The 18581-nt window shown below is 31.9% G+C and overlaps 1 protein-coding gene across 2 annotated transcripts; it reads left to right on the top strand.

Annotated features, from left to right (window-relative positions):
- The first annotated feature begins 476 nt into the window (after positions 1–476).
- On the top strand, positions 477–16634 carry LOC107450408 (proton-coupled folate transporter). 2 transcript variants are annotated; one of them, XM_087158673.1, is made up of 7 exons: positions 477–512; positions 4177–4701; positions 7393–7736; positions 8843–9082; positions 10490–10573; positions 10656–10812; positions 14771–16634. In XM_087158673.1, exons 2-7 carry the CDS (start codon positions 4211–4213, stop codon positions 14874–14876), a joined length of 1422 nt encoding a protein of 473 aa, XP_087014799.1. In that variant the 5' UTR covers positions 477–512; positions 4177–4210; the 3' UTR covers positions 14877–16634. The 2 variants fall into 2 exon arrangements, with proteins under 2 accessions (XP_087014799.1, XP_042907339.2); XM_043051405.3 differs by having other exon boundaries at positions 498–629.
- Positions 16635–18581: the final 1947 nt, after the last annotated feature.

Below are 18581 nucleotides of genomic sequence, written 5' to 3'. Positions count from 1 at the left end.
GTGAATCAGAATTTCCAGTTTCGAATTTTAATGATTTTTCCGAATTTTAATAAATGTAATACAATCTTTCTCGAATGTAATTTTATTGATCTCCTTAGATTGATTAAAATAAACTCAGAAATCAAATATTTAATCGAATTCTAATATTTTCTAGTGTCAAATTATAAATGGGGGAAAAAATCGGAATTCCAAAATGCAATTTTTTTTTTTTTACGATTACTGATCGAACTTCACTGAGATCAAATAGTGAATCAGATATTCCATTTCAAAAATTTTAGTGATTTTTCCAAATTTTAATCTATACAATCTTTTTGATCTCCTCTAATAGTTAATTGAGCAATAAATAAAAAAATAAAATTCAAATCCGGGTATTTCCTAGGAGGAAGTAATATTTCGCGTGGTATTGTTATAAAACATCACCAGCGATAATAATTTTAAAGCGCATTAAACTAGAAAAAAACATATCTAAATGATTTTGATAAATGAAACAAATACTGTTATCTGATTACGAAGTGAGTTTAATCAAGGTTTGTTTTGAAAATTCAAATCATATTTAATACTATTATAAAGTTTTTAGCTAACAATTTTCTAACTAGCGTACAAAATTTAAAAAGCATTTAATGTTTTGGGTAAGTTTTTTTATTTAATTAATGGGATTTTTTAAAAATAAAAAAATTCTGTATTAAATTGAGTTTTCATATATTCTATCTGTATTTTCTGTTACTTAATTCTTTTGTAATGCGTCTTAATGTATTCAATATCAAAGCAAAAATATTAAAACACTACAAGAGAAAAAAATGAAAATAAAATTTAAAAAAGAAAAACATAGCTGATAGTTTTACGCTTTAAAAACAATTCGAAGAAAATAAAAATAAATTCAATTTACATTGCCCCCCCCCCCTTGAAAGAAAAAAACCTAGAAAGAAGAGAAGAATTGAAAATAAGTTTGGGTCGCTCATCTAAAAAAAAAAAAAAGATAAAGAAAAAAAAGAGGAAAGTAATTTTTTCGTGTCTTCCACTTGTGTTCAGTGACTTATTTGTTGTTCTCATATTTATTTACAAATCTAATCAACCTACTTAAAATATACTATATTATCATAAATTAAATAGCGTTCGTGAGATTTTTGTTGTTAAAATAAATACTCCTTATTTTTTAAAACGTTACAGTCCTAAAATAGAAGATAAAATTATTAATATAAAATTTTTTTTTAAATTTGGAAATATTAAAATAAGTCAATTTCTACTTCTACGAAATTTTTTATTTTAGTTACGTTTTATTACATAATGAATTTTTTTTACTCCCATATAAAATTAAAATTAATTATTTACATTTAATGAACGAATCAATATTTGAAAAAAACTGTATTAACATCGTCAAGTGTCATTCATTACAAGTTTAAAAAAATGTATTTGAACTTGAGCTGTTGAATAAAAAATATTTTATTAACAATTGAAATTTTAAACAAGATATTATCGAGAGTGTGAACTAATAGTACGAATTGAATAAATAAACGTAAATGTTTTAAATAACACTTAAAGGATATGGTATTTCATTCTGATTTTTAAGATAATTATTAGAGCCCGGATTTTGATGACCTAAAAAATTTCAACTAATGCCCTTAAAAAGTGCAAAAAATGCCCTTAAAAAGTGCAAAAAATGCCCTTAAAAATGCAAAAATTGCGCAAAAAAAGCCTTAAATAAAGTAAAAATATTGAATTAAAAAATGTTTTGCTCTTTAAAATTATTATAAGTCATTTAAAAAATATAAAACAATGCAATACTTGTTCTACGCTCATTAAAGTTTGAAAAACATGTTTTATATCCTAAAATAACAAAAAAAGGAAAATATATTGACACCAAAATATTTTTATTTTGAATAGAAACTTTAATGGATATAACAACTTCCATCTCATAATATTACTAAATATCAGAATTACATTGGATTATTAAATGTTTTTCGATAATTTAAAATGTAAACGAGCGTCTCTTGTCTGAAAGTAAATTTTCATTCCTGCAGAAGCTTCTCGCAACGTCTACTGATGTTATAGGCGTGTACTTGAAAAAGACGGTCTCACTTACTGACAATTCTTCTTCAATTTTAAAAGATGTTGCTTCACCTGTTAATATCCTATAGATTTTCTTCACTGTTTGGAAGCCAGTGTAATAATGAAAATTGATAAAAAATAAAAAAAAAATTGGAAAAAATTAACAAAAAACTTTAAAAAATGCATTAAAATGCAAAATACGCTCAAAAATTTAAAGAAAAATGCCCTAAAAGACAAAAAAAAAATGCTCTAAAAGACTAAAAAAATGCTCTAAAAGACAAAAAATGTCCAAAAATGCAAATGTCATCAAAATCCGGGCCTTAATTATTATATTCCAATTAGATAGAACTAATTAAAATGAAAAATCGTGATTAAAAATTCTTCAATTTTTAGAATTCGAGGAAAATATTGAGTCACACAATGAATAGTTGAGAACAACAGCCTTAGTATTAAATCCCCAGATAATGAATCGGTAAGATATGATAGATAAAAAAAATTCAAAAAATATTTTTTTAAAACCCTATCAGATTTTTTTTTTATTCTAGAACAACCATTGTTGTTTATGAAAAACAAACATATTAACGGCACTTATGATTTTTATAAAAAAATAACTAGCTCCTGACTATTGATCTTGAAACACTGGATAAATTCAAAATTAGTTTGACACATCGCTTTTTAGTTTATTTCTTGTTAAAATATTTAAGTTCAAACGTTATATACGTTACTGTGAATGACCAAAATAGGTGGTTGTTGACTTCCGCCGGTGTATGTTGACAATCACGGAGTCGCTTTACTAAATGCGTGAAATATAGGTCTAGTTAAGTGCCACTGCCCCGTATACATTTGCCCGGTATACCCTACGCTGATGTTTTTTAAGGTTCATTGCCACTGCCCGGTAAACATTTGCCCGATACTCCGAACACTGATGTTTCTCCTAATTTATCCTCGACAGATATTAAAATATAGAATATAATAACATCAACGAATAAATTAATATCAAATCGGATCTAGCAAATATTTCGGGCATTCACCAAAGCGACAATGTGAGTGTTGACATTCACCGGTGAAAGTCCACATTCTCTTGACTTCGGTCAATCACGGTAACACAGATAACAGAGGGTCGCATAAACGGTGCGACAAACTTCTATGGCAGTTAGGGCACATCATCAGGCATAAAAATTCATGCCAGGAAATGTCGTCATACTCGACTTGGGGCGTTCCCGGAACGTTTTGAGCAATTTCTTTGTGTGCTTCTGAACAGGTTGTAATCTCCTTACCTCGTACTATGACATTTGAGGACGTGGATTCCTATGAAGTTTTAATCCTGATAATGATGTTTTTTTTTAGTTTTTTTATCTCTCCTAGAAGTTTGACGAAACATTTGAGCAAACCCCTGTAATATTTATTACGTTTTTAAACTTTTGCATTTCGAGAAGACTAAAAATGACATTTAAAAAAAAATGCAGCTTTAGAGGCAAAACAATGTTTATCTACGTAGCCATGTAATTTTGAGCCCAATCCAGAAGACAAGGGAACTTCTGGATCAAGTATTGGCCAGAAATTTGCCTTTGTGACGGACTTTTTGATGAAACTAACCCGCATTTGCGTTACATGGAGAGGAAGACCACGAGAACCTCTCACGGTTAGCCTGACGGCCAGGGCACTCTAACTCATGATCCGTCTACCACTTAGGATATTTTAAGTCAGCACTGTGGTAGGTGCAAGGCGGATGTCTCCCCGGTAGTTGAAAAAAATGGAGTGGGGGGGGAATAAATATCCGAAAAAACCATGGAAACGGACAAGGGAAAGTATGGAGAGTGGGAAAATCGCGCAACCATGTAGACGCGCATTCCATTTACTTACATTCTATTACAATATAATATTCTACTTACATTCTATTACAATATAAGATTCTACTTACATTCTATTACAATATAAGATCCTACTTACATTCTATTACATATATGATTCTACTTACATTCTATTACAATATAAGATTCTACTTACATTTTATTACAATATAAGATTCTACTTACATTCTATTACAACATAGGATTCTACTTACATTCTATTACAATATAAGAGTCTAATGTGCTTAGGGAAAATATAATAAATTGTATCTATTTTTAGGAATATTGAAAGAAAGAAAAAGGCGTAAAAGAAAATGGTTCTGGAGAAGGTTGGCGAAGCACTGAAGTCGCTCACAGTGGAGCCCTTCCTCTTTCTCAGCTTCTTCGGGTATGTGGTGCGTTTAGTATCCTTCCAAGATCTCCTGATGGACAGAGCATGCCGGAACACGTTTAGTTACCCAGACGAGATCTGCGACAACATAAAACTCCATAAGGTGGAACAAGCAAAGAGCATGGAGGTGGGCAATAATCTCTATACAGGTGTCCTGCTGCTGACCAGCCTTCCCGCTGTGGTCGTGATCATTTTCATTGGTCCGTGGAGTGACAAGTACACTAGAAGGTGGCCCCTCATCATAGCTTCAGTTGGAATGCTGGCGGAAAGTCTTTCGACTACATTTCTTGCCATTAACACTCATGTTCCACCCATGTATTTCATGTTCGTGTCCCTATTCTCAGGAATCACGGGAGGTTTCCTCGTTGCAATGTCCTCAGCTGCAAGTTATTTGTCAGATATCACCAATCCTCAGTAAGAATTCATTACCTTTTATTTTATAACCGTCGTTGAACGGCCGACCCAATTTAAAAGTTATTAGAGTTTAATTAAAAAAAGTAAAATTAGGTATTTGTATATCTATTTGAGCATCAGATATTGCTATCTAAGGAAATGAGACAATATATCCAATGCATTCTTCCATGTTGAATTGAATAAAACGAAACAGGAATCGATGAGATAAATGGTAAAGCAGTATTGTTTTCAATGTATTTTCTCGCTTAATTAAATGAAAGGCAAATATTTGTTAAGTTTCTTTAGCATAAAAAAAGTACTAATACACTATTTACACTATTGACCTCAAAGTTCATCTCTTTCGTTCCAGCACCAGGAAATGATAGCCCCCAGATGGTGAAGTAAAAAATGCACCCATCAGAAGTTTTCATACTCCCAACTTTGGACAATTTGTTCTATTGACTCGTTAATAGTCCTATTCAATTAAACGTAAAAAATGGTTAGGAAACAATGACCCACTTGTTTAGATAGTAGTGCGTAAATGGAACAAACTTGTACTTTTTGTGCGTATTATATACACGTTTGTAGTAATAAGGTGTAATAACAGTGTATATGTTACCGGCAAAGTATGAAACGCCGGAATTCTATAGAATGCCAAACCAATGTATGTAATGCCGGATGTTTTAAGGCAAGGTATGAAATATGAGAAATATTACATACTTTCCCTAGGCATTGTATATAATACCTAGACATTTAATAGAATGACAAATGCTATTTAGGCTAAGTATGAAAAAAACGTCCTGATGAGGTAGGTTATTATGTAAATAATGTGCATTTCTCAAAAATAAAAATGTTATTCTGAAAAAATAATGAGAGTGCCATTAAAAAAAATTATTCAAAATGCGTAAAGAAAAATGAAATTTGTACAAAACATAATTTATGCTTATTAAGGGGAAAAAAATTTCACATAAAAATAAGGAATTAACCTACTTGTTGCAACATGGCAGGTTTGAATGACATTTTGAATTTGACATTTTTGAATGACATTTTGACGAGTCGGAGATTTATTTTATACTTGCCGGTTTCTCATTTGGCATTCTACAGAATGCCTAGGAAATGTGTGAAATAGAAATCGTTTCATACATTGCCGGCTAGTTTTAAGCATTATATTCTATATATTCATTCTATGTTTTATTACATATATTTTTTCACCATTATAACTTCTAAAATATTAGCCCGATTGTCTCTAGTTTAGTCTCGTTCATTTCTGCACAAAAACAATTCATCGAAAACTACTTAACTTGCCTGTATAGAATAAATTAAATTCTTCCTTTCAAATCATTTCCATTTTCCACAAAAAAAGGGAAGCGTACAGATGAAAGTTTTCATTTCGAAATTATCATTCATAAATAAAGCTTTTTGTCATAAAAATGCATTAGGCACTAATTTATTGAATAAACACTTCCCAGAAAGCATGTAACTTGACTGCGACCTTGGGTCGGAATTTTTCTTTTATTGTCACAAAAATGTTTATACTAAAAACCTTTTTTCAATAAACAAAAATATTACAGTTTCAAACCTTTCATCCCAAAAAGAATTATTAATTATTTTTAAAGCTTTTTTTTAAATAAAGTATTGTCTCTTAGGTAAAATGGTCACTTAAAAGGTCTGGTTTCTTAGGACAAGCGCCTTATCTGAGCGTCAGCGGGACGTCAACGTCCCGCTGACGCCAACAAAATACTGGTTTGTTAACTCAAGGCCTGGTTTCTTAGAACTAGCGCCTTATCTGGGCGTCAGTGGAAAGTTGACGTAGAGCTGACTCCAAAAAAATTATTTTTTGTTAGCTCAGCGTGAGCAGTCGGTCCAACGCAGACATTATCTCTCATTTCGCATGCGTTAATAGCGTAAACAAATATTTATTTCGAATTTGTATTGATTTTGTCGATCAGTGTTTTAGAGAACAAATAATGACTTTGTCTAAGAAAAAACACAATATAGCTGAGCTAAATGAAGAGTGCTATGTTTAATGAAGAAGCTATGTTTAATGTCAAAATCAAAATCTTGGCTGATTTCAATGTGCTGTTGGATGTTGTCCGCCATTGCTTCTGTGGTTAACGTCACGTTGTAATCCAACTGCAGTTGAGTTGGACGGCAATTGTAGTTCAAGATGAGCGTTCGATGACGTATACTATCAAACTCACAAATGGGCCAATCAGAGGTTAGCGCTGATTTCCAGCTGACGGCGTCCTGTCCTAAGAAACCAGGCCTTTAGGTTCATAATGCCGTTTTAGCTGACGTCCTAGCGATGAGATCAAATTACATTGTCAATAAAAATTTCATGACAAGGTGGATTTTCGTTCAGCGTACAAAACGTTGCGAAAAGAAACCTTATAATTATCTAGATTTAACATTATTTTCACCCTAAGACTAGCTTTGTTCAAGGATTTTTTCACGCTAAGACAACCTCGATTTAAGATTTTTGTATCGAAGGCTGTTTTCCAAGGTTTTGGATGAGGGCAATGTGCGTAGAATAGAGCAGATAGTCACAGATCTCGTTTTAAGATTAGAAGATTTACACGTAAACCACATGAAAAACTGTTTTAGGTTTACATTAAAAGGTTTTTGCTGAGTGAAAATAAACCTTATTTTGATATTCGGGTTATTTTATAATTACTGTACAACTAGTAATATGTTTTCTTACATTTTCTTTAGCTCCAGAGCAAGTCGCTTTGCAGTACTAGAGTTTTTTTCACTGACTGCAAACATCTTTGGAAATGTGGCTGGTGGCCAGATCTATAAGGCATATTCACATCTGCCAGTTATTGGTTTGGCACCATGTTTTCATTTAGCAGCTTTATTGTATGCCATATTCTATTTAAAGGAGACAAAGCCCCCGATAGATCGAAGCAAGCTGAAAACGATTTTCAAAGATCTCTTTACTTTGGATAACATCAAACAAAGTTACCAAACTTGCGTTAAGAAAAGATATGGTAATATCCGCAAGCAGATTTGGTTTCTTATTTGGATCGATACCAGTTTTAAGCTGGTACATATGGGTAAGACAGCTCTTCAATTCATATTTGTTTTTCAATTCATAATCCTAAATTCATAATAGAAAAAAGTAAGATCCTAAAAGGATACGTCAAAAATTATAAATTATACAAGGAATTTAATTCGAACTAAATCAATCGTTTTCAAATTAAGAATGATTTACCTTCTGCAATCCAAGTAACTAATCAAATATATTCCGTTTTCAAATTAAGAATGATTTACCATTTGTGATCCAAGTAACTAATCAAATATATTCCGTTTTCATATTAAGAATGATTTACAAATTGTGATCCAAGTAACTAATCAAATATATTCCATTTTCAAAGTTTGGTTAAAATATTGGGAGGTATCCGTTGGCAAAAACTGGATTTTTTTGGTTTTTGTTTTGTTAGTTGTATTTGTGCTGTATGCTTTATCAAATAAAAGAAAACAAACTTAACTATACATAAAAAAAAGCTATAATACAAATAAAATGCATTTTATTTCAAATCAAAACAAGGAAATAACGCAAAAATGCATATTCTCTAATATGAGAAGCCAGAAAAAGTAAATTACCTTATTTCGCGGTACGACCTGCAATAAGCAGCCTGAGGCCAGCTCCTTTATCCAAGTCAAACCCACTGGCTAGATAAACAACAATAACTGTAATCCTCTATACACAATAATAACTGATCCTCTATACACAACAATAGCTGTGATCCTCTGCAGAGGGGATGACTCCCCTGCTTTGGTATAACGCGAAGTCGAGCACTTTACGGTAGAACAGTTTAACGAGGACCGAGTAAACGATGATCAGTAAAACTCGAAATAAATGTGAAATGGCGTGAACATGAATATATTCATGCTCAAAAATACATAAATAAATATCTCAAAGTCCTTTTATTTCTCCTCCGCAAAAAAAGAACGAACAAGCTCGAGAAAAGCAAAACAAACCGTTACTATAACAACTTAATTTTATGAACTAGATCAAACTTAAAAATTAAGCAAACGATAATCCTCAACCACAATAATTTCTTTCGCACAACTCTAAAAATGTAGCTCCATGAATTGTTTATTGCTTAAGTTAGCCTTTGCTTATGATGTAATCTAAACAAATTAATCCTATTTACAGGCACAATGGGAATAGGATTTGCATATGCAAAAAGGATGTATCATATGGATGTGACTGACTATTCAAATGCAAACACAATATTTCCAAGTATTCAGGCAATTGCAACTATTGGACTGATTCCTTTTCTGAGTAAGAAGCTACTCCTTCATGAAGCAGCTATTGGACTGATAGGCATCCTTTCCATAATGTCGAAGTACACTTTACTCTCGGTTGCTTACTCAGTACCTTTCTTTTATGCGGGTGAGTTCTGCTGGCTTTATAGTAACGCCACCATTTCGTAAATTGCATGCACTTAATGTTGCTTCCAGCAAATAAGCAGTTTATTCGATTAATCTTATGTTTATTAAAATCTATTTTGTATGCAATACAAAATAGATAATGTTTTGAGGGGAAAAAAACAAAGAGCATAAAATATTAATATTTAATGATATTAATGATAAGCACTAAATTAATGGTAAGTACTATAATGCAATTTATTTCCTTTCAAAGAAAGTTAAAAATTGTTTTGACCAAACCTCCCATATTTTATTTTATTACCGTCGTTGAACATCCGACCCAATTTTTTGGGTTTATGACTATTGATGTTCAGCTTCGTAGCCTTGTAATTTTGAACCCAATCCAGAAGACAGGGGAACTCCTGGATCAAGTATTGGGAGAAATTTGCTTTTTCTTTATTTCGCGCGCTGTATATATACAGAATAATCTTTGTAAAAAATGAAATAAAAAATATTTTTTGGATCGCAAACTAATGTTAAAGTGAGGAAAAATAACAAAGTTATCAAAATCTTTCTGCTACAAAACTTTGCTGACAAACTAACCTTCGTGGAGTGCTTTTTAATGGAACTTACCCACATTCACGTTACATGGAGAGGAAAACCATGAAAACTTTCCACGGTTAGCCCAGGGGCAAAGGGATCCTAACCTATGATCCGCCTACCACTGAGGATATTTTGCGTAAGTCATGTGATCGATGCATGGCGGGACAGAATTCAAATCGATCAACCATCGCAACGCTCGAATACGCCATCTGGGGAGAAGATCGGTTCCATGTCTTGACCCTTCTCCTCTTCTCACTTGTATAGGAACATACTACGATATTTTTTCCTTTCTCAACATTTTTCATATTTAACTGTCAAAAATATTTTCTTAAACTTTCACGATACTTTCTTTTAGAACTATGTTCAATGCAGTTTTCTATTCCATATAGTTTAACACTAGAGTGCCCAAGGAAGTCATTTTGACTGCTTTCTAATTTCAATTAGAAAGACAATGATGTATATAATGACACAATTTCTTAGAATTTTGTGACTTTTTCTACAACATATAATTTTTTTTATTGTTAATAGTTACTAATGACTTGTTATATAACTGTAAGCAATATAAAAATGTTAAAAATTAATTTTAAACAAATTTATTTACGCATTCACAATCCAGTCATTTTGACTGCTTTTGGGCAATATAGGTATATACTAATTTTAAAACTAACGTACTTACTTCTCCTATGACTCTCCACACGCTAAGAGTGAAAGCATGCTGCCGTAAGTAGAGAATTCTGGTCTACGCCAACTGTAGCCCAATTGGGAGGTGAGCTCTGTATCATCAGAGCCTTTTTTGTTATTGTTTTGTAATGAAATATTCTTATTTCAGCAATGATAAGTGGTTCGTTAAGTAACAGCATCACAATTGCTGTAAGGTCAAGGTTATCCAAGGTTGTTCCCAAAGAAGAGCTCGGTAAGGAATTTTGTAATTATCATTTTTGTATTTTTTTTTTCTTCTTCTTCTTCTCCGCAAATAAAATAATTTTTGTCTGCAGGTAGAGCTTTCTCTTTAATCGGAACTTTTACAGCAATTGCACCTATATTAGGAACTTCAGTTTTCTTCCAAATCTACAATGCATCCATTATGACATTTCCCGGATTAGCATACGATATTGCAGCAATTTTCCTAGCACCTTCCATTATCATATTCTTGTAAGTTTCAAAGACATTTATTGCTAAAATATTTAGTTCTTAAGGAATGTGATTCTATACCACATGAAAAACCTTTCACTATTCCAAATTTACGAAGAAGAAAAGAGGTAAATTCAAAGAAATACAATAAAATGGTGAAAAAATATATTCAAAATGCAAACAAATTAATGTGGAATTAATTACCAATTCCAAATACGATACGCAAGGCTATACACCAAATATGATACGATACAATATAAAGTAAAGCGATTAAGCTGTATCGTATCAAATCTATAACTTTGAGAATCGCTCATTTCAAATAATAATCCATTATTATTTTTGTCTTTAAATCAATCGCAAGAAACAAAATTAAAATAAATGTTCCAACTGAGGATATTTAATTATTCAAAGAGATATACTACTTAGCCGTCTTTGATATTAAAATTTTCCATTTTCTAGAAAGATAAATGTATAATAAAATGCTCTGAAAACATTTTTAAGTATAACATTGAATGAAGGGATGTTACGAATATAAACTTCTCATAAATTAATCAAGCAGAGTCAATATTATTTATAGATTGCAATATGAAAAACAGCAAATTTTGTGATCATTTCGCTTTTAAGAAGAAAAAAATTATTTATCAGCATACAAAACAAATTATCCAAAAAAATCGCGTACTAAAATACAGTGGTGGCCAAAAGTGTGGACACTTTTTGAAAGTTTCATGTTTTTCAACTTTGTGTGCTTGTAGAATATATTAATTTTTACTTAAATACAAACGTTTATATGTCAAATTGAAGGTAATTTAATGTAGAATTTAATAATAAATACAGTAGTACAATATCTGTATTACAAAAAAAGTTATGCAATTAATAGTAAGATCTATCTTAGATTTGCATTTTTTAAATGTGATACTTACACAATCAATACTTAGTAGGATAACCCTTAATTTTTAAGACAGCTTCACAGCTTCTTTTCATCGAGTGAATGAGTGTTTGGAGTTCATCTTTCGTAATCACATGGTGCCAAGAATCAATTATAGCTTCACTTAGTTGTCTTTTATTGGATGGACGTTTTTTTCGTACAAGAATTTTCAAACGTCGCCACAAATTTTCAATTGGATTGAAATGAGGGCTGTTTCCTGGCCATGGTAATATATCTATGCCTTTATTTTGAAACCATGCTTTGCATACCTTTGCTGGGTGGCATGGAGCTGATTCCTGCTGAAAAATAAAAGGTGCATTGTTGGAGAAGAGATCCCTGATGGAAGGTATCAATTTTGGTTTCAGGGCAGTTTCGATGTATTTTTTGGCATTCACTTGAATTCGGCCCACACCATCTGCAGATATACATGCCCAAATCATGACATTTGTTGGATTTTTAGTAGTTGCTTCAATGCAATCAGGATGAAGCGCTTCACCTACTCTACGCCTCACGTATTTTCTATCATCACTTCCAAAGAGCGATATTTTACTCTCATCACTCCAGATTACTTGCTTCCATTGATTTTCTGACCATTTAATGTGTTCTTTTGCGACTTCTCGTTTTTCGCGTTGCTTTTGATTTAAATATGGTTTTTTCCTTGGAATTCTAGCTTGTAGTCCAAATCCTGATAAGTTTCTTCTTATTGTTCTTGAACTTACTGCAATACCAGCTGCATTCATTTCACATCTAATGGCATCTGATGACATTTTTCTATCTTGAAGGCATAGCCATTTAATTTTTCTATCGGTAGTAGCACTTGTGCATTTTTTTCGGCCTGATTTGGCATCCTGAATGCCAAAAAATACATCGAAACTGCCCTGAAACCAAAATTGATACCTTCCATCAGGGATCTCTTCCCCAACAACGAACCATTTATTTTTCAGCACGAACCAGCTCCATGCCACACAGCAAAAGTATGCAAAGCATGCTTTCAAAATAAAGGCATAGATATATTACCATGGCCAGGAAACAGTCCTGATCTCAATCCAATTGAAAATTTGTGGCGACGTTTGAAAATTCTTGTACGAAAAAAACGTCCATCCAATAAAAGACAATTTATTGAAGCTATAATTGTTTCTTGGCACCATGTGATTACGAAAGATGAACTCCAAACACTCATTCACTCGATGAAAAGACGCTGTGAAGCTGTCTTAAAAATTAAGGGTTATCCTACTAAGTATGGATTGTGTAAGTATCACATTAAAAAAATGCAAATCTAAGATAGATCTTACTATATTAATTGCATAACTTTTTTTGTAATACAGATATTGTAATACTGTACTTATTATTAAATTCTACATTAAATTACCTTCAATTTGATATGTAAACGTTTGTATTTAAATGAAAATTAATATATTCTACAAGCATACAAAGTTGAAAAACATGAAACTTTCAAAAAGTGTCCACACTTTTGGCCACCACTGTATGTTAATAGATCCAAAAACAAAATACCCTGATCCCCTGCATAAAAATAAAATCAAAATTTTAATAAGAGGTAGGTCTAAAACAAATTCTATGAAACTTAACAGATTTAAAAAAATGACCACGACCTTTGAAAAAGATCCCAATAGCTCTAGTGCGACGGAAATGAACAACGTAGAATCTTACAGTGCGTCTAATAATTTAGCTTGAGACTGTAGTTTCAGTAAAATAAATGCTTGACTAATACTTCTTTCTATTGCTTAAACCCGCAATTCGATAATCGAAATAACTTTTCCAAAATTCTTCCGTGATAAATTGTATTAGAATGACGTCATAAACCAACTTTTTGACGAATTTTCTGTAAACGTGATTTTGATGCATTTTTTACTGAAATTTTCCTGGTTAGAGAATAGGTCATTTTAGACTCATGAAAACGAAGAAGAACTTAAATATTTGGGTCGAAAGCTAAGAGTAACTATGAATTATGGTCGAAAATTCCTATCTGAATAATTGAAAAAAATTGAAATGAAATAAAGCGCGTAGTTGAGAATAAAACAAAAATTCTGAATAATATTGACCATCCAGTAAATCCTATGAATAATACTTTAAATTGAACATTCACAAAAATAATTCTAAAATATTACTTAACAGGTTAAATAATAACTTTGCTCAAAGTTTATTCGTTGTGAAGCTCTAGTGCGACGTAAATGAACAAATCAAATCATTGTTTTACTTAAACGTTGAAATCTAAGTTAATTTGAAAGGAAAATGCATAATGTAAATAACAGCATTTTAAAAAGGAGACAATATGTTTACTTACCTTTACTTCTTTCGAAATACCACTTGAGACGATTTTTCAGATTTTCTTCGTCCATACATTTTTAAGCCCTAATAACACTGAAGATTTTAAGTTGAGTCGTCCACATTTATTGATTGGTACATTTGTGTGCTCAATTAAGGCTTATAAACCTTGGACAAGTAGAAGGACAGCACGAAGATACAGCGTTTGGCGGGTTTTACCCCTCTGCCCCTTGTCTTTCCTATTCCTTGATAGACATGTGTGCTCAATCACAGTCATCTTTTTTTCTTCGTTTTTAAAAAAAAAAAACCTTTAAAGCCGTCGTTGAACAGCCAATTTTTTGGGTTTACAAATACTAATGTTCAACTCCTTTGCCTTGTAATTTTGAACCTAATCCAGAAGACAAGGTGACTCCTGGATCAAATATTGGGAGAAATTGCCTTCGCGGAGAAGTTTTTGATGAAACTAACCCGCATTTGATTTACATGAAGAGAATGACTATGAGAACCTCCCAGCCCACTGTACCTCCACTTTGGTAGCCCACTAAGTCAAGCACTTTGCGGTAGAACAGTTTAATGAGGTCCGAAATCCCGCACTCTCGGTCTCGTCGCAGGCTGACGCGCTTTCTGACCACTGCCAGTGATGCATGACTCCGGTGATCTACTAGGATCCGTATTTAACATTTAATGAGCAGTGGGAACCATTTGCAATTTAATTTTCTTTTGATAATTGACATATTTATTGTATACAATTGCGTTTATTTTTCTTTTCAGGTGGATCATGAGACTTCCAACCGTGTCCGTTGGAGACTACGGTAAAGAACTCGAGTCTGTCTCCTCCAAATACAAAACTCTCGAGGGAGAACCTGAAAAATCATAATAAAATACAATTCCACTGTTACTACGAGCCACTCCGAGGATTTTTTTAAATTTGAACATTGCCAAGTGCGTAGTTTTGGGATGTGGCTCCAGAATGGAGAGAGTAAAAAAACAGGTTTTAATTACCATACTGTAAAATGCTCGATATAACGAGTACTGCAAATTACGCGAAGTCTGCTACCCGCCAAAATAATCAAAAGCATTGGTACGAAAAAGAAACTTACATGGAACAAAGAATATAGAGGGCGCTCCCCTCAGTATTCTTTGCATGGAAGACCAGAGAATTTCCTATCTACAATTTTTAAAACAAGCGCTCTATTTCTAAACCAAACACTAGAAAGTAATGAGAAAAAAAAAGGTTTTAATTACCATACTGTAAAATGTTCGATATCGATGTAACGAGTACTTTAAAATATGAGAAGTTTACTACCGCCAAAATATTAAGAAGTATAACAAGCTAGACATTCGTATGAAAAATAAACCTACATGGAACAAAGAATACAGAGGGCGCTTCGCTCTATATTCTTTGCATGGAAGACCAGAGAATTTCCTGTCTACGATTTCTAAAACAAACGTTCCAAAAAGATACGTTAAAAGAAATAATGTTCTACCAGCAGCGTTTTGACGTGAAGAGGAGAATTATTATTGTTACTACTTATTAAGTCTTTTCCCTCCCTTCTCACCAGTTTACTATTGAAATAACATTTAATTCCGCCCATTTTGAACATTGTATTCGTTTATAACGACGCTAATGTAAAGACAAACTGTATTTCCTGACGCTGCATCCAGTTATGTTTATAGATAGTACTAGAATGGAGACCATTCCAAACTATTAGTCTGTGACTGTTGTGCTTCGTGATTACTTTGAAAAATCAGGAATGAGTATATTTGATTTTGTCTGGCATAACAATGACACAAAACAAAAATTTGTATAACAGAAGTATTTATGTTAGAAATATTTTAACGCAAAATGGAGCCCTTATTAATTATTTTTACTTTTGTTACCCTACAGAAATAAAAATAAATTGAGTTAAGAGTACAATTAAATGATATAAGGTAGAAAGACCATTTTTGTCAGAAATGTTCAGACATTTTAAATGCATATTTTAGTTCAAGGCTCCGAGAACACTTCTCCATGATTGTAAAGAAGGGGGCACGAAAGAGAAATTAAAATAACGCGTTGCAATTTCTCGTTATTAAATACATATGATATTGCATAATTACTACTCTTAATATATATATATTTAGAATCTTGCAAAACAAAGTTTTAAAAAAGCGTATACATTAGGAATTACAGATTAATGTCCAAGCAATAAAAGAAGACGAATAGTTTCAAAATCTAGAGAATCACAACTAAGGAATCAGGACTGAAAACATCAAAACCAGTTTGATTGCCTGACATAACAAACTGAAGCTTAATTCTAAGTATTACAACTTATTTCTACTTTTTAATTTATCGTGATGAAATTTCGTGGTGTTTATAATAATCACAGTTCGCATTCTTTCTATTTCCTCTGGCAATCAAACTGGTTTTAATATTTTCAGTCCCGCTTTCCTGAGTAGTATTCATTGTATTTTGATAGCGTTTATATTTTTCTCCCTTAAATATTAACTGTGTCCTCTGATGTTCTTTTACTTTATTTTTGTTAAGAATTTTAAAAATATTCAATAAGGTATTCTATTACTTAACACGTTACATATGTATATTTTCATATTCTTCTTCGTTTATTGATGATATTAATAAAAATTTCATAATACATTAATGTTTCTGTTTATTTATTTTAGAGCCCTAAAAAAGGGCTGAGTATTTGACCATGGTTGGATGATGTGTGTCCCTGTGTAGTAGCTATTTTTTCCCCCTTACCGTGGAAAAACAAACTATTCCAGCCATTAGAGTAGTTAAAACTATTTATGGAAAGGAAAAATTGCAACACTTTACGTTTTATATTTAAAGTAAATGGTTTTTTGAACTATAAAATGAGTATACGACAGATTTTTTTTAAAAAAAAGGAAAAGAAAACGATTGTTTTGTGATGCTTTATAGCATATTGGAAGATCTTTACGCCATTGTCTCGATTTAATTAAACTCACTTTATTCAGAAGCTTAATTTTTTAACTCTAAAATATCTTTAAAAAAACAAGAAAAAAAGGGATTAATATATTTAAAAATAAATTCCACTCACAAAATGAGAAAAAACAAGAAAAATATTATTTCTAAATCAGGATGAGTAGCCAGATTTTTCAACAAAAAATAAGCACCTTTCAGGACTCAAAAAATATTTTCAATCACTTCCTAAAAAAAAAATCATAATTAGGATCTGTGTAGTAATAAAAATTATTTTTTCTATCGTTAAAAGTTCTTAATTTATAAGCATAAAATCAATAAAATTCAAAAACATTTTTGACCATGATAAAAATAACTAGTTTCTGTTAATATTGCAGAGAAAATTGTGAAAAGCACGAATTTTTTTGTAATTTATGACGACAATCGACACGGAGAAGACTAAAATCTCCCTTTAAAAGATATAAAATTGAGCACTTTTTACAAACCCCGAATTAAAAAAAAGCATCTTAAAGGGCTTTTAAAAAAAGTAAATCATAAACAAGCACCTTTTTAAAAACGCTATGCAACCTACAATTAAATGAAATTTATATAAAAGGGAAGAATTAACAGCGAATATAATTTTCATAATAAATTAAAAGCTCATAAATAAAAAGTTATCTATTTTTCAAAAGGGCAGTGAGAGAAACCAAAAAGAGGTTTCGAAATTAAAAATTTTAATAGCCAAGTAAAATGATAGTACCTAGGTAGGCTATTGGCGACAATCAGGGAACATCTCCCTGACGATGATCCGAAGACATGCTGTCGCAATTTGGCTCCTCTGCTTTGGTAGCCCGGCCAACTACGCGTGAAGTAAAGCACTTCACGGTAGGTTAACGGGGACCGATACCGCGACTCTCGGTCCCTTCGCAGGCTGATCAGAGTGGTCACCCACCCGCTTACTGACCTCAGCCAGTGATGTTCGACTTCGGTATTCTATTGGGAACTGTGTCTTTATAATCAGTCCACTGCGGGACTGAATCTAAGTTAAATAATTATAACAAACGTCACTGTTGGATACAGGGTGACAAGGGTAGATTTTGAAATACAGTTTGTATGTATGACTTTGAAGCTGTTATTGAGTATTGGAACAATTTAAATCATCCATTGCAATGCATTAGATTGAAAGTGAACACATTTTCGGCACAGATAACTAAAATTTTTATAAAAGTAAACTATTTGAATAAGATGCCATTATAATACGAAACTTTCACTAAATTGAGAGAATAGGGAAATTTGCAAAAGCAGCTATGCCTGATTACAGAACTAATTTTGTAAAAAAATTATTTTTTAGCAATCAATGCATATAGATAAAAGCAGTATAAATTTTTGTGTGTGCCTTATTCCAACATTTTAATTTCGATGCTTGACTTCTACAGGGAACCGTGTCTTTACGATCAGTCTACATAATGAAATAACCATTAAAATGAAGCAGGGAACATTCAAAATATAAGCTATTTATTGGTAGACAATATTTTAATTTGTGAATTTAATTACAATACACACTTCTCCTATTCAAAAAAATTGAATTTCAATACATTGATATATCATTCCACACAATAGAATAAATGGATCAGTTTACACAAGAATACAAATTGAATTGTT

This window comes from Parasteatoda tepidariorum, chromosome 3, assembly GCF_982258835.1.
Source record: "Parasteatoda tepidariorum strain Cologne lab strain chromosome 3, Ptep-v5.0, whole genome shotgun sequence".
NCBI classification, from domain to species: domain Eukaryota; kingdom Metazoa; phylum Arthropoda; class Arachnida; order Araneae; family Theridiidae; genus Parasteatoda; species Parasteatoda tepidariorum.
This window is presented reverse-complemented; position numbering and strand designations above follow the sequence as displayed.

Coding starts and splice junctions, on each gene's coding strand:
- LOC107450408 (XM_087158673.1), top strand. CDS start 4,211: ATGGTTCTGGAGAAGGTTGGCGAAGCACTGAAGTCGCTCACAGTGGAG. Junction 9,083..10,489: donor AGTACCTTTCTTTTATGCGG/GTGAGTTCTGCT, acceptor TTCTTATTTCAG/CAATGATAAGTGGTTCGTTA. Junction 10,813..14,770: donor CCTTCCATTATCATATTCTT/GTAAGTTTCAAA, acceptor TTTTCTTTTCAG/GTGGATCATGAGACTTCCAA.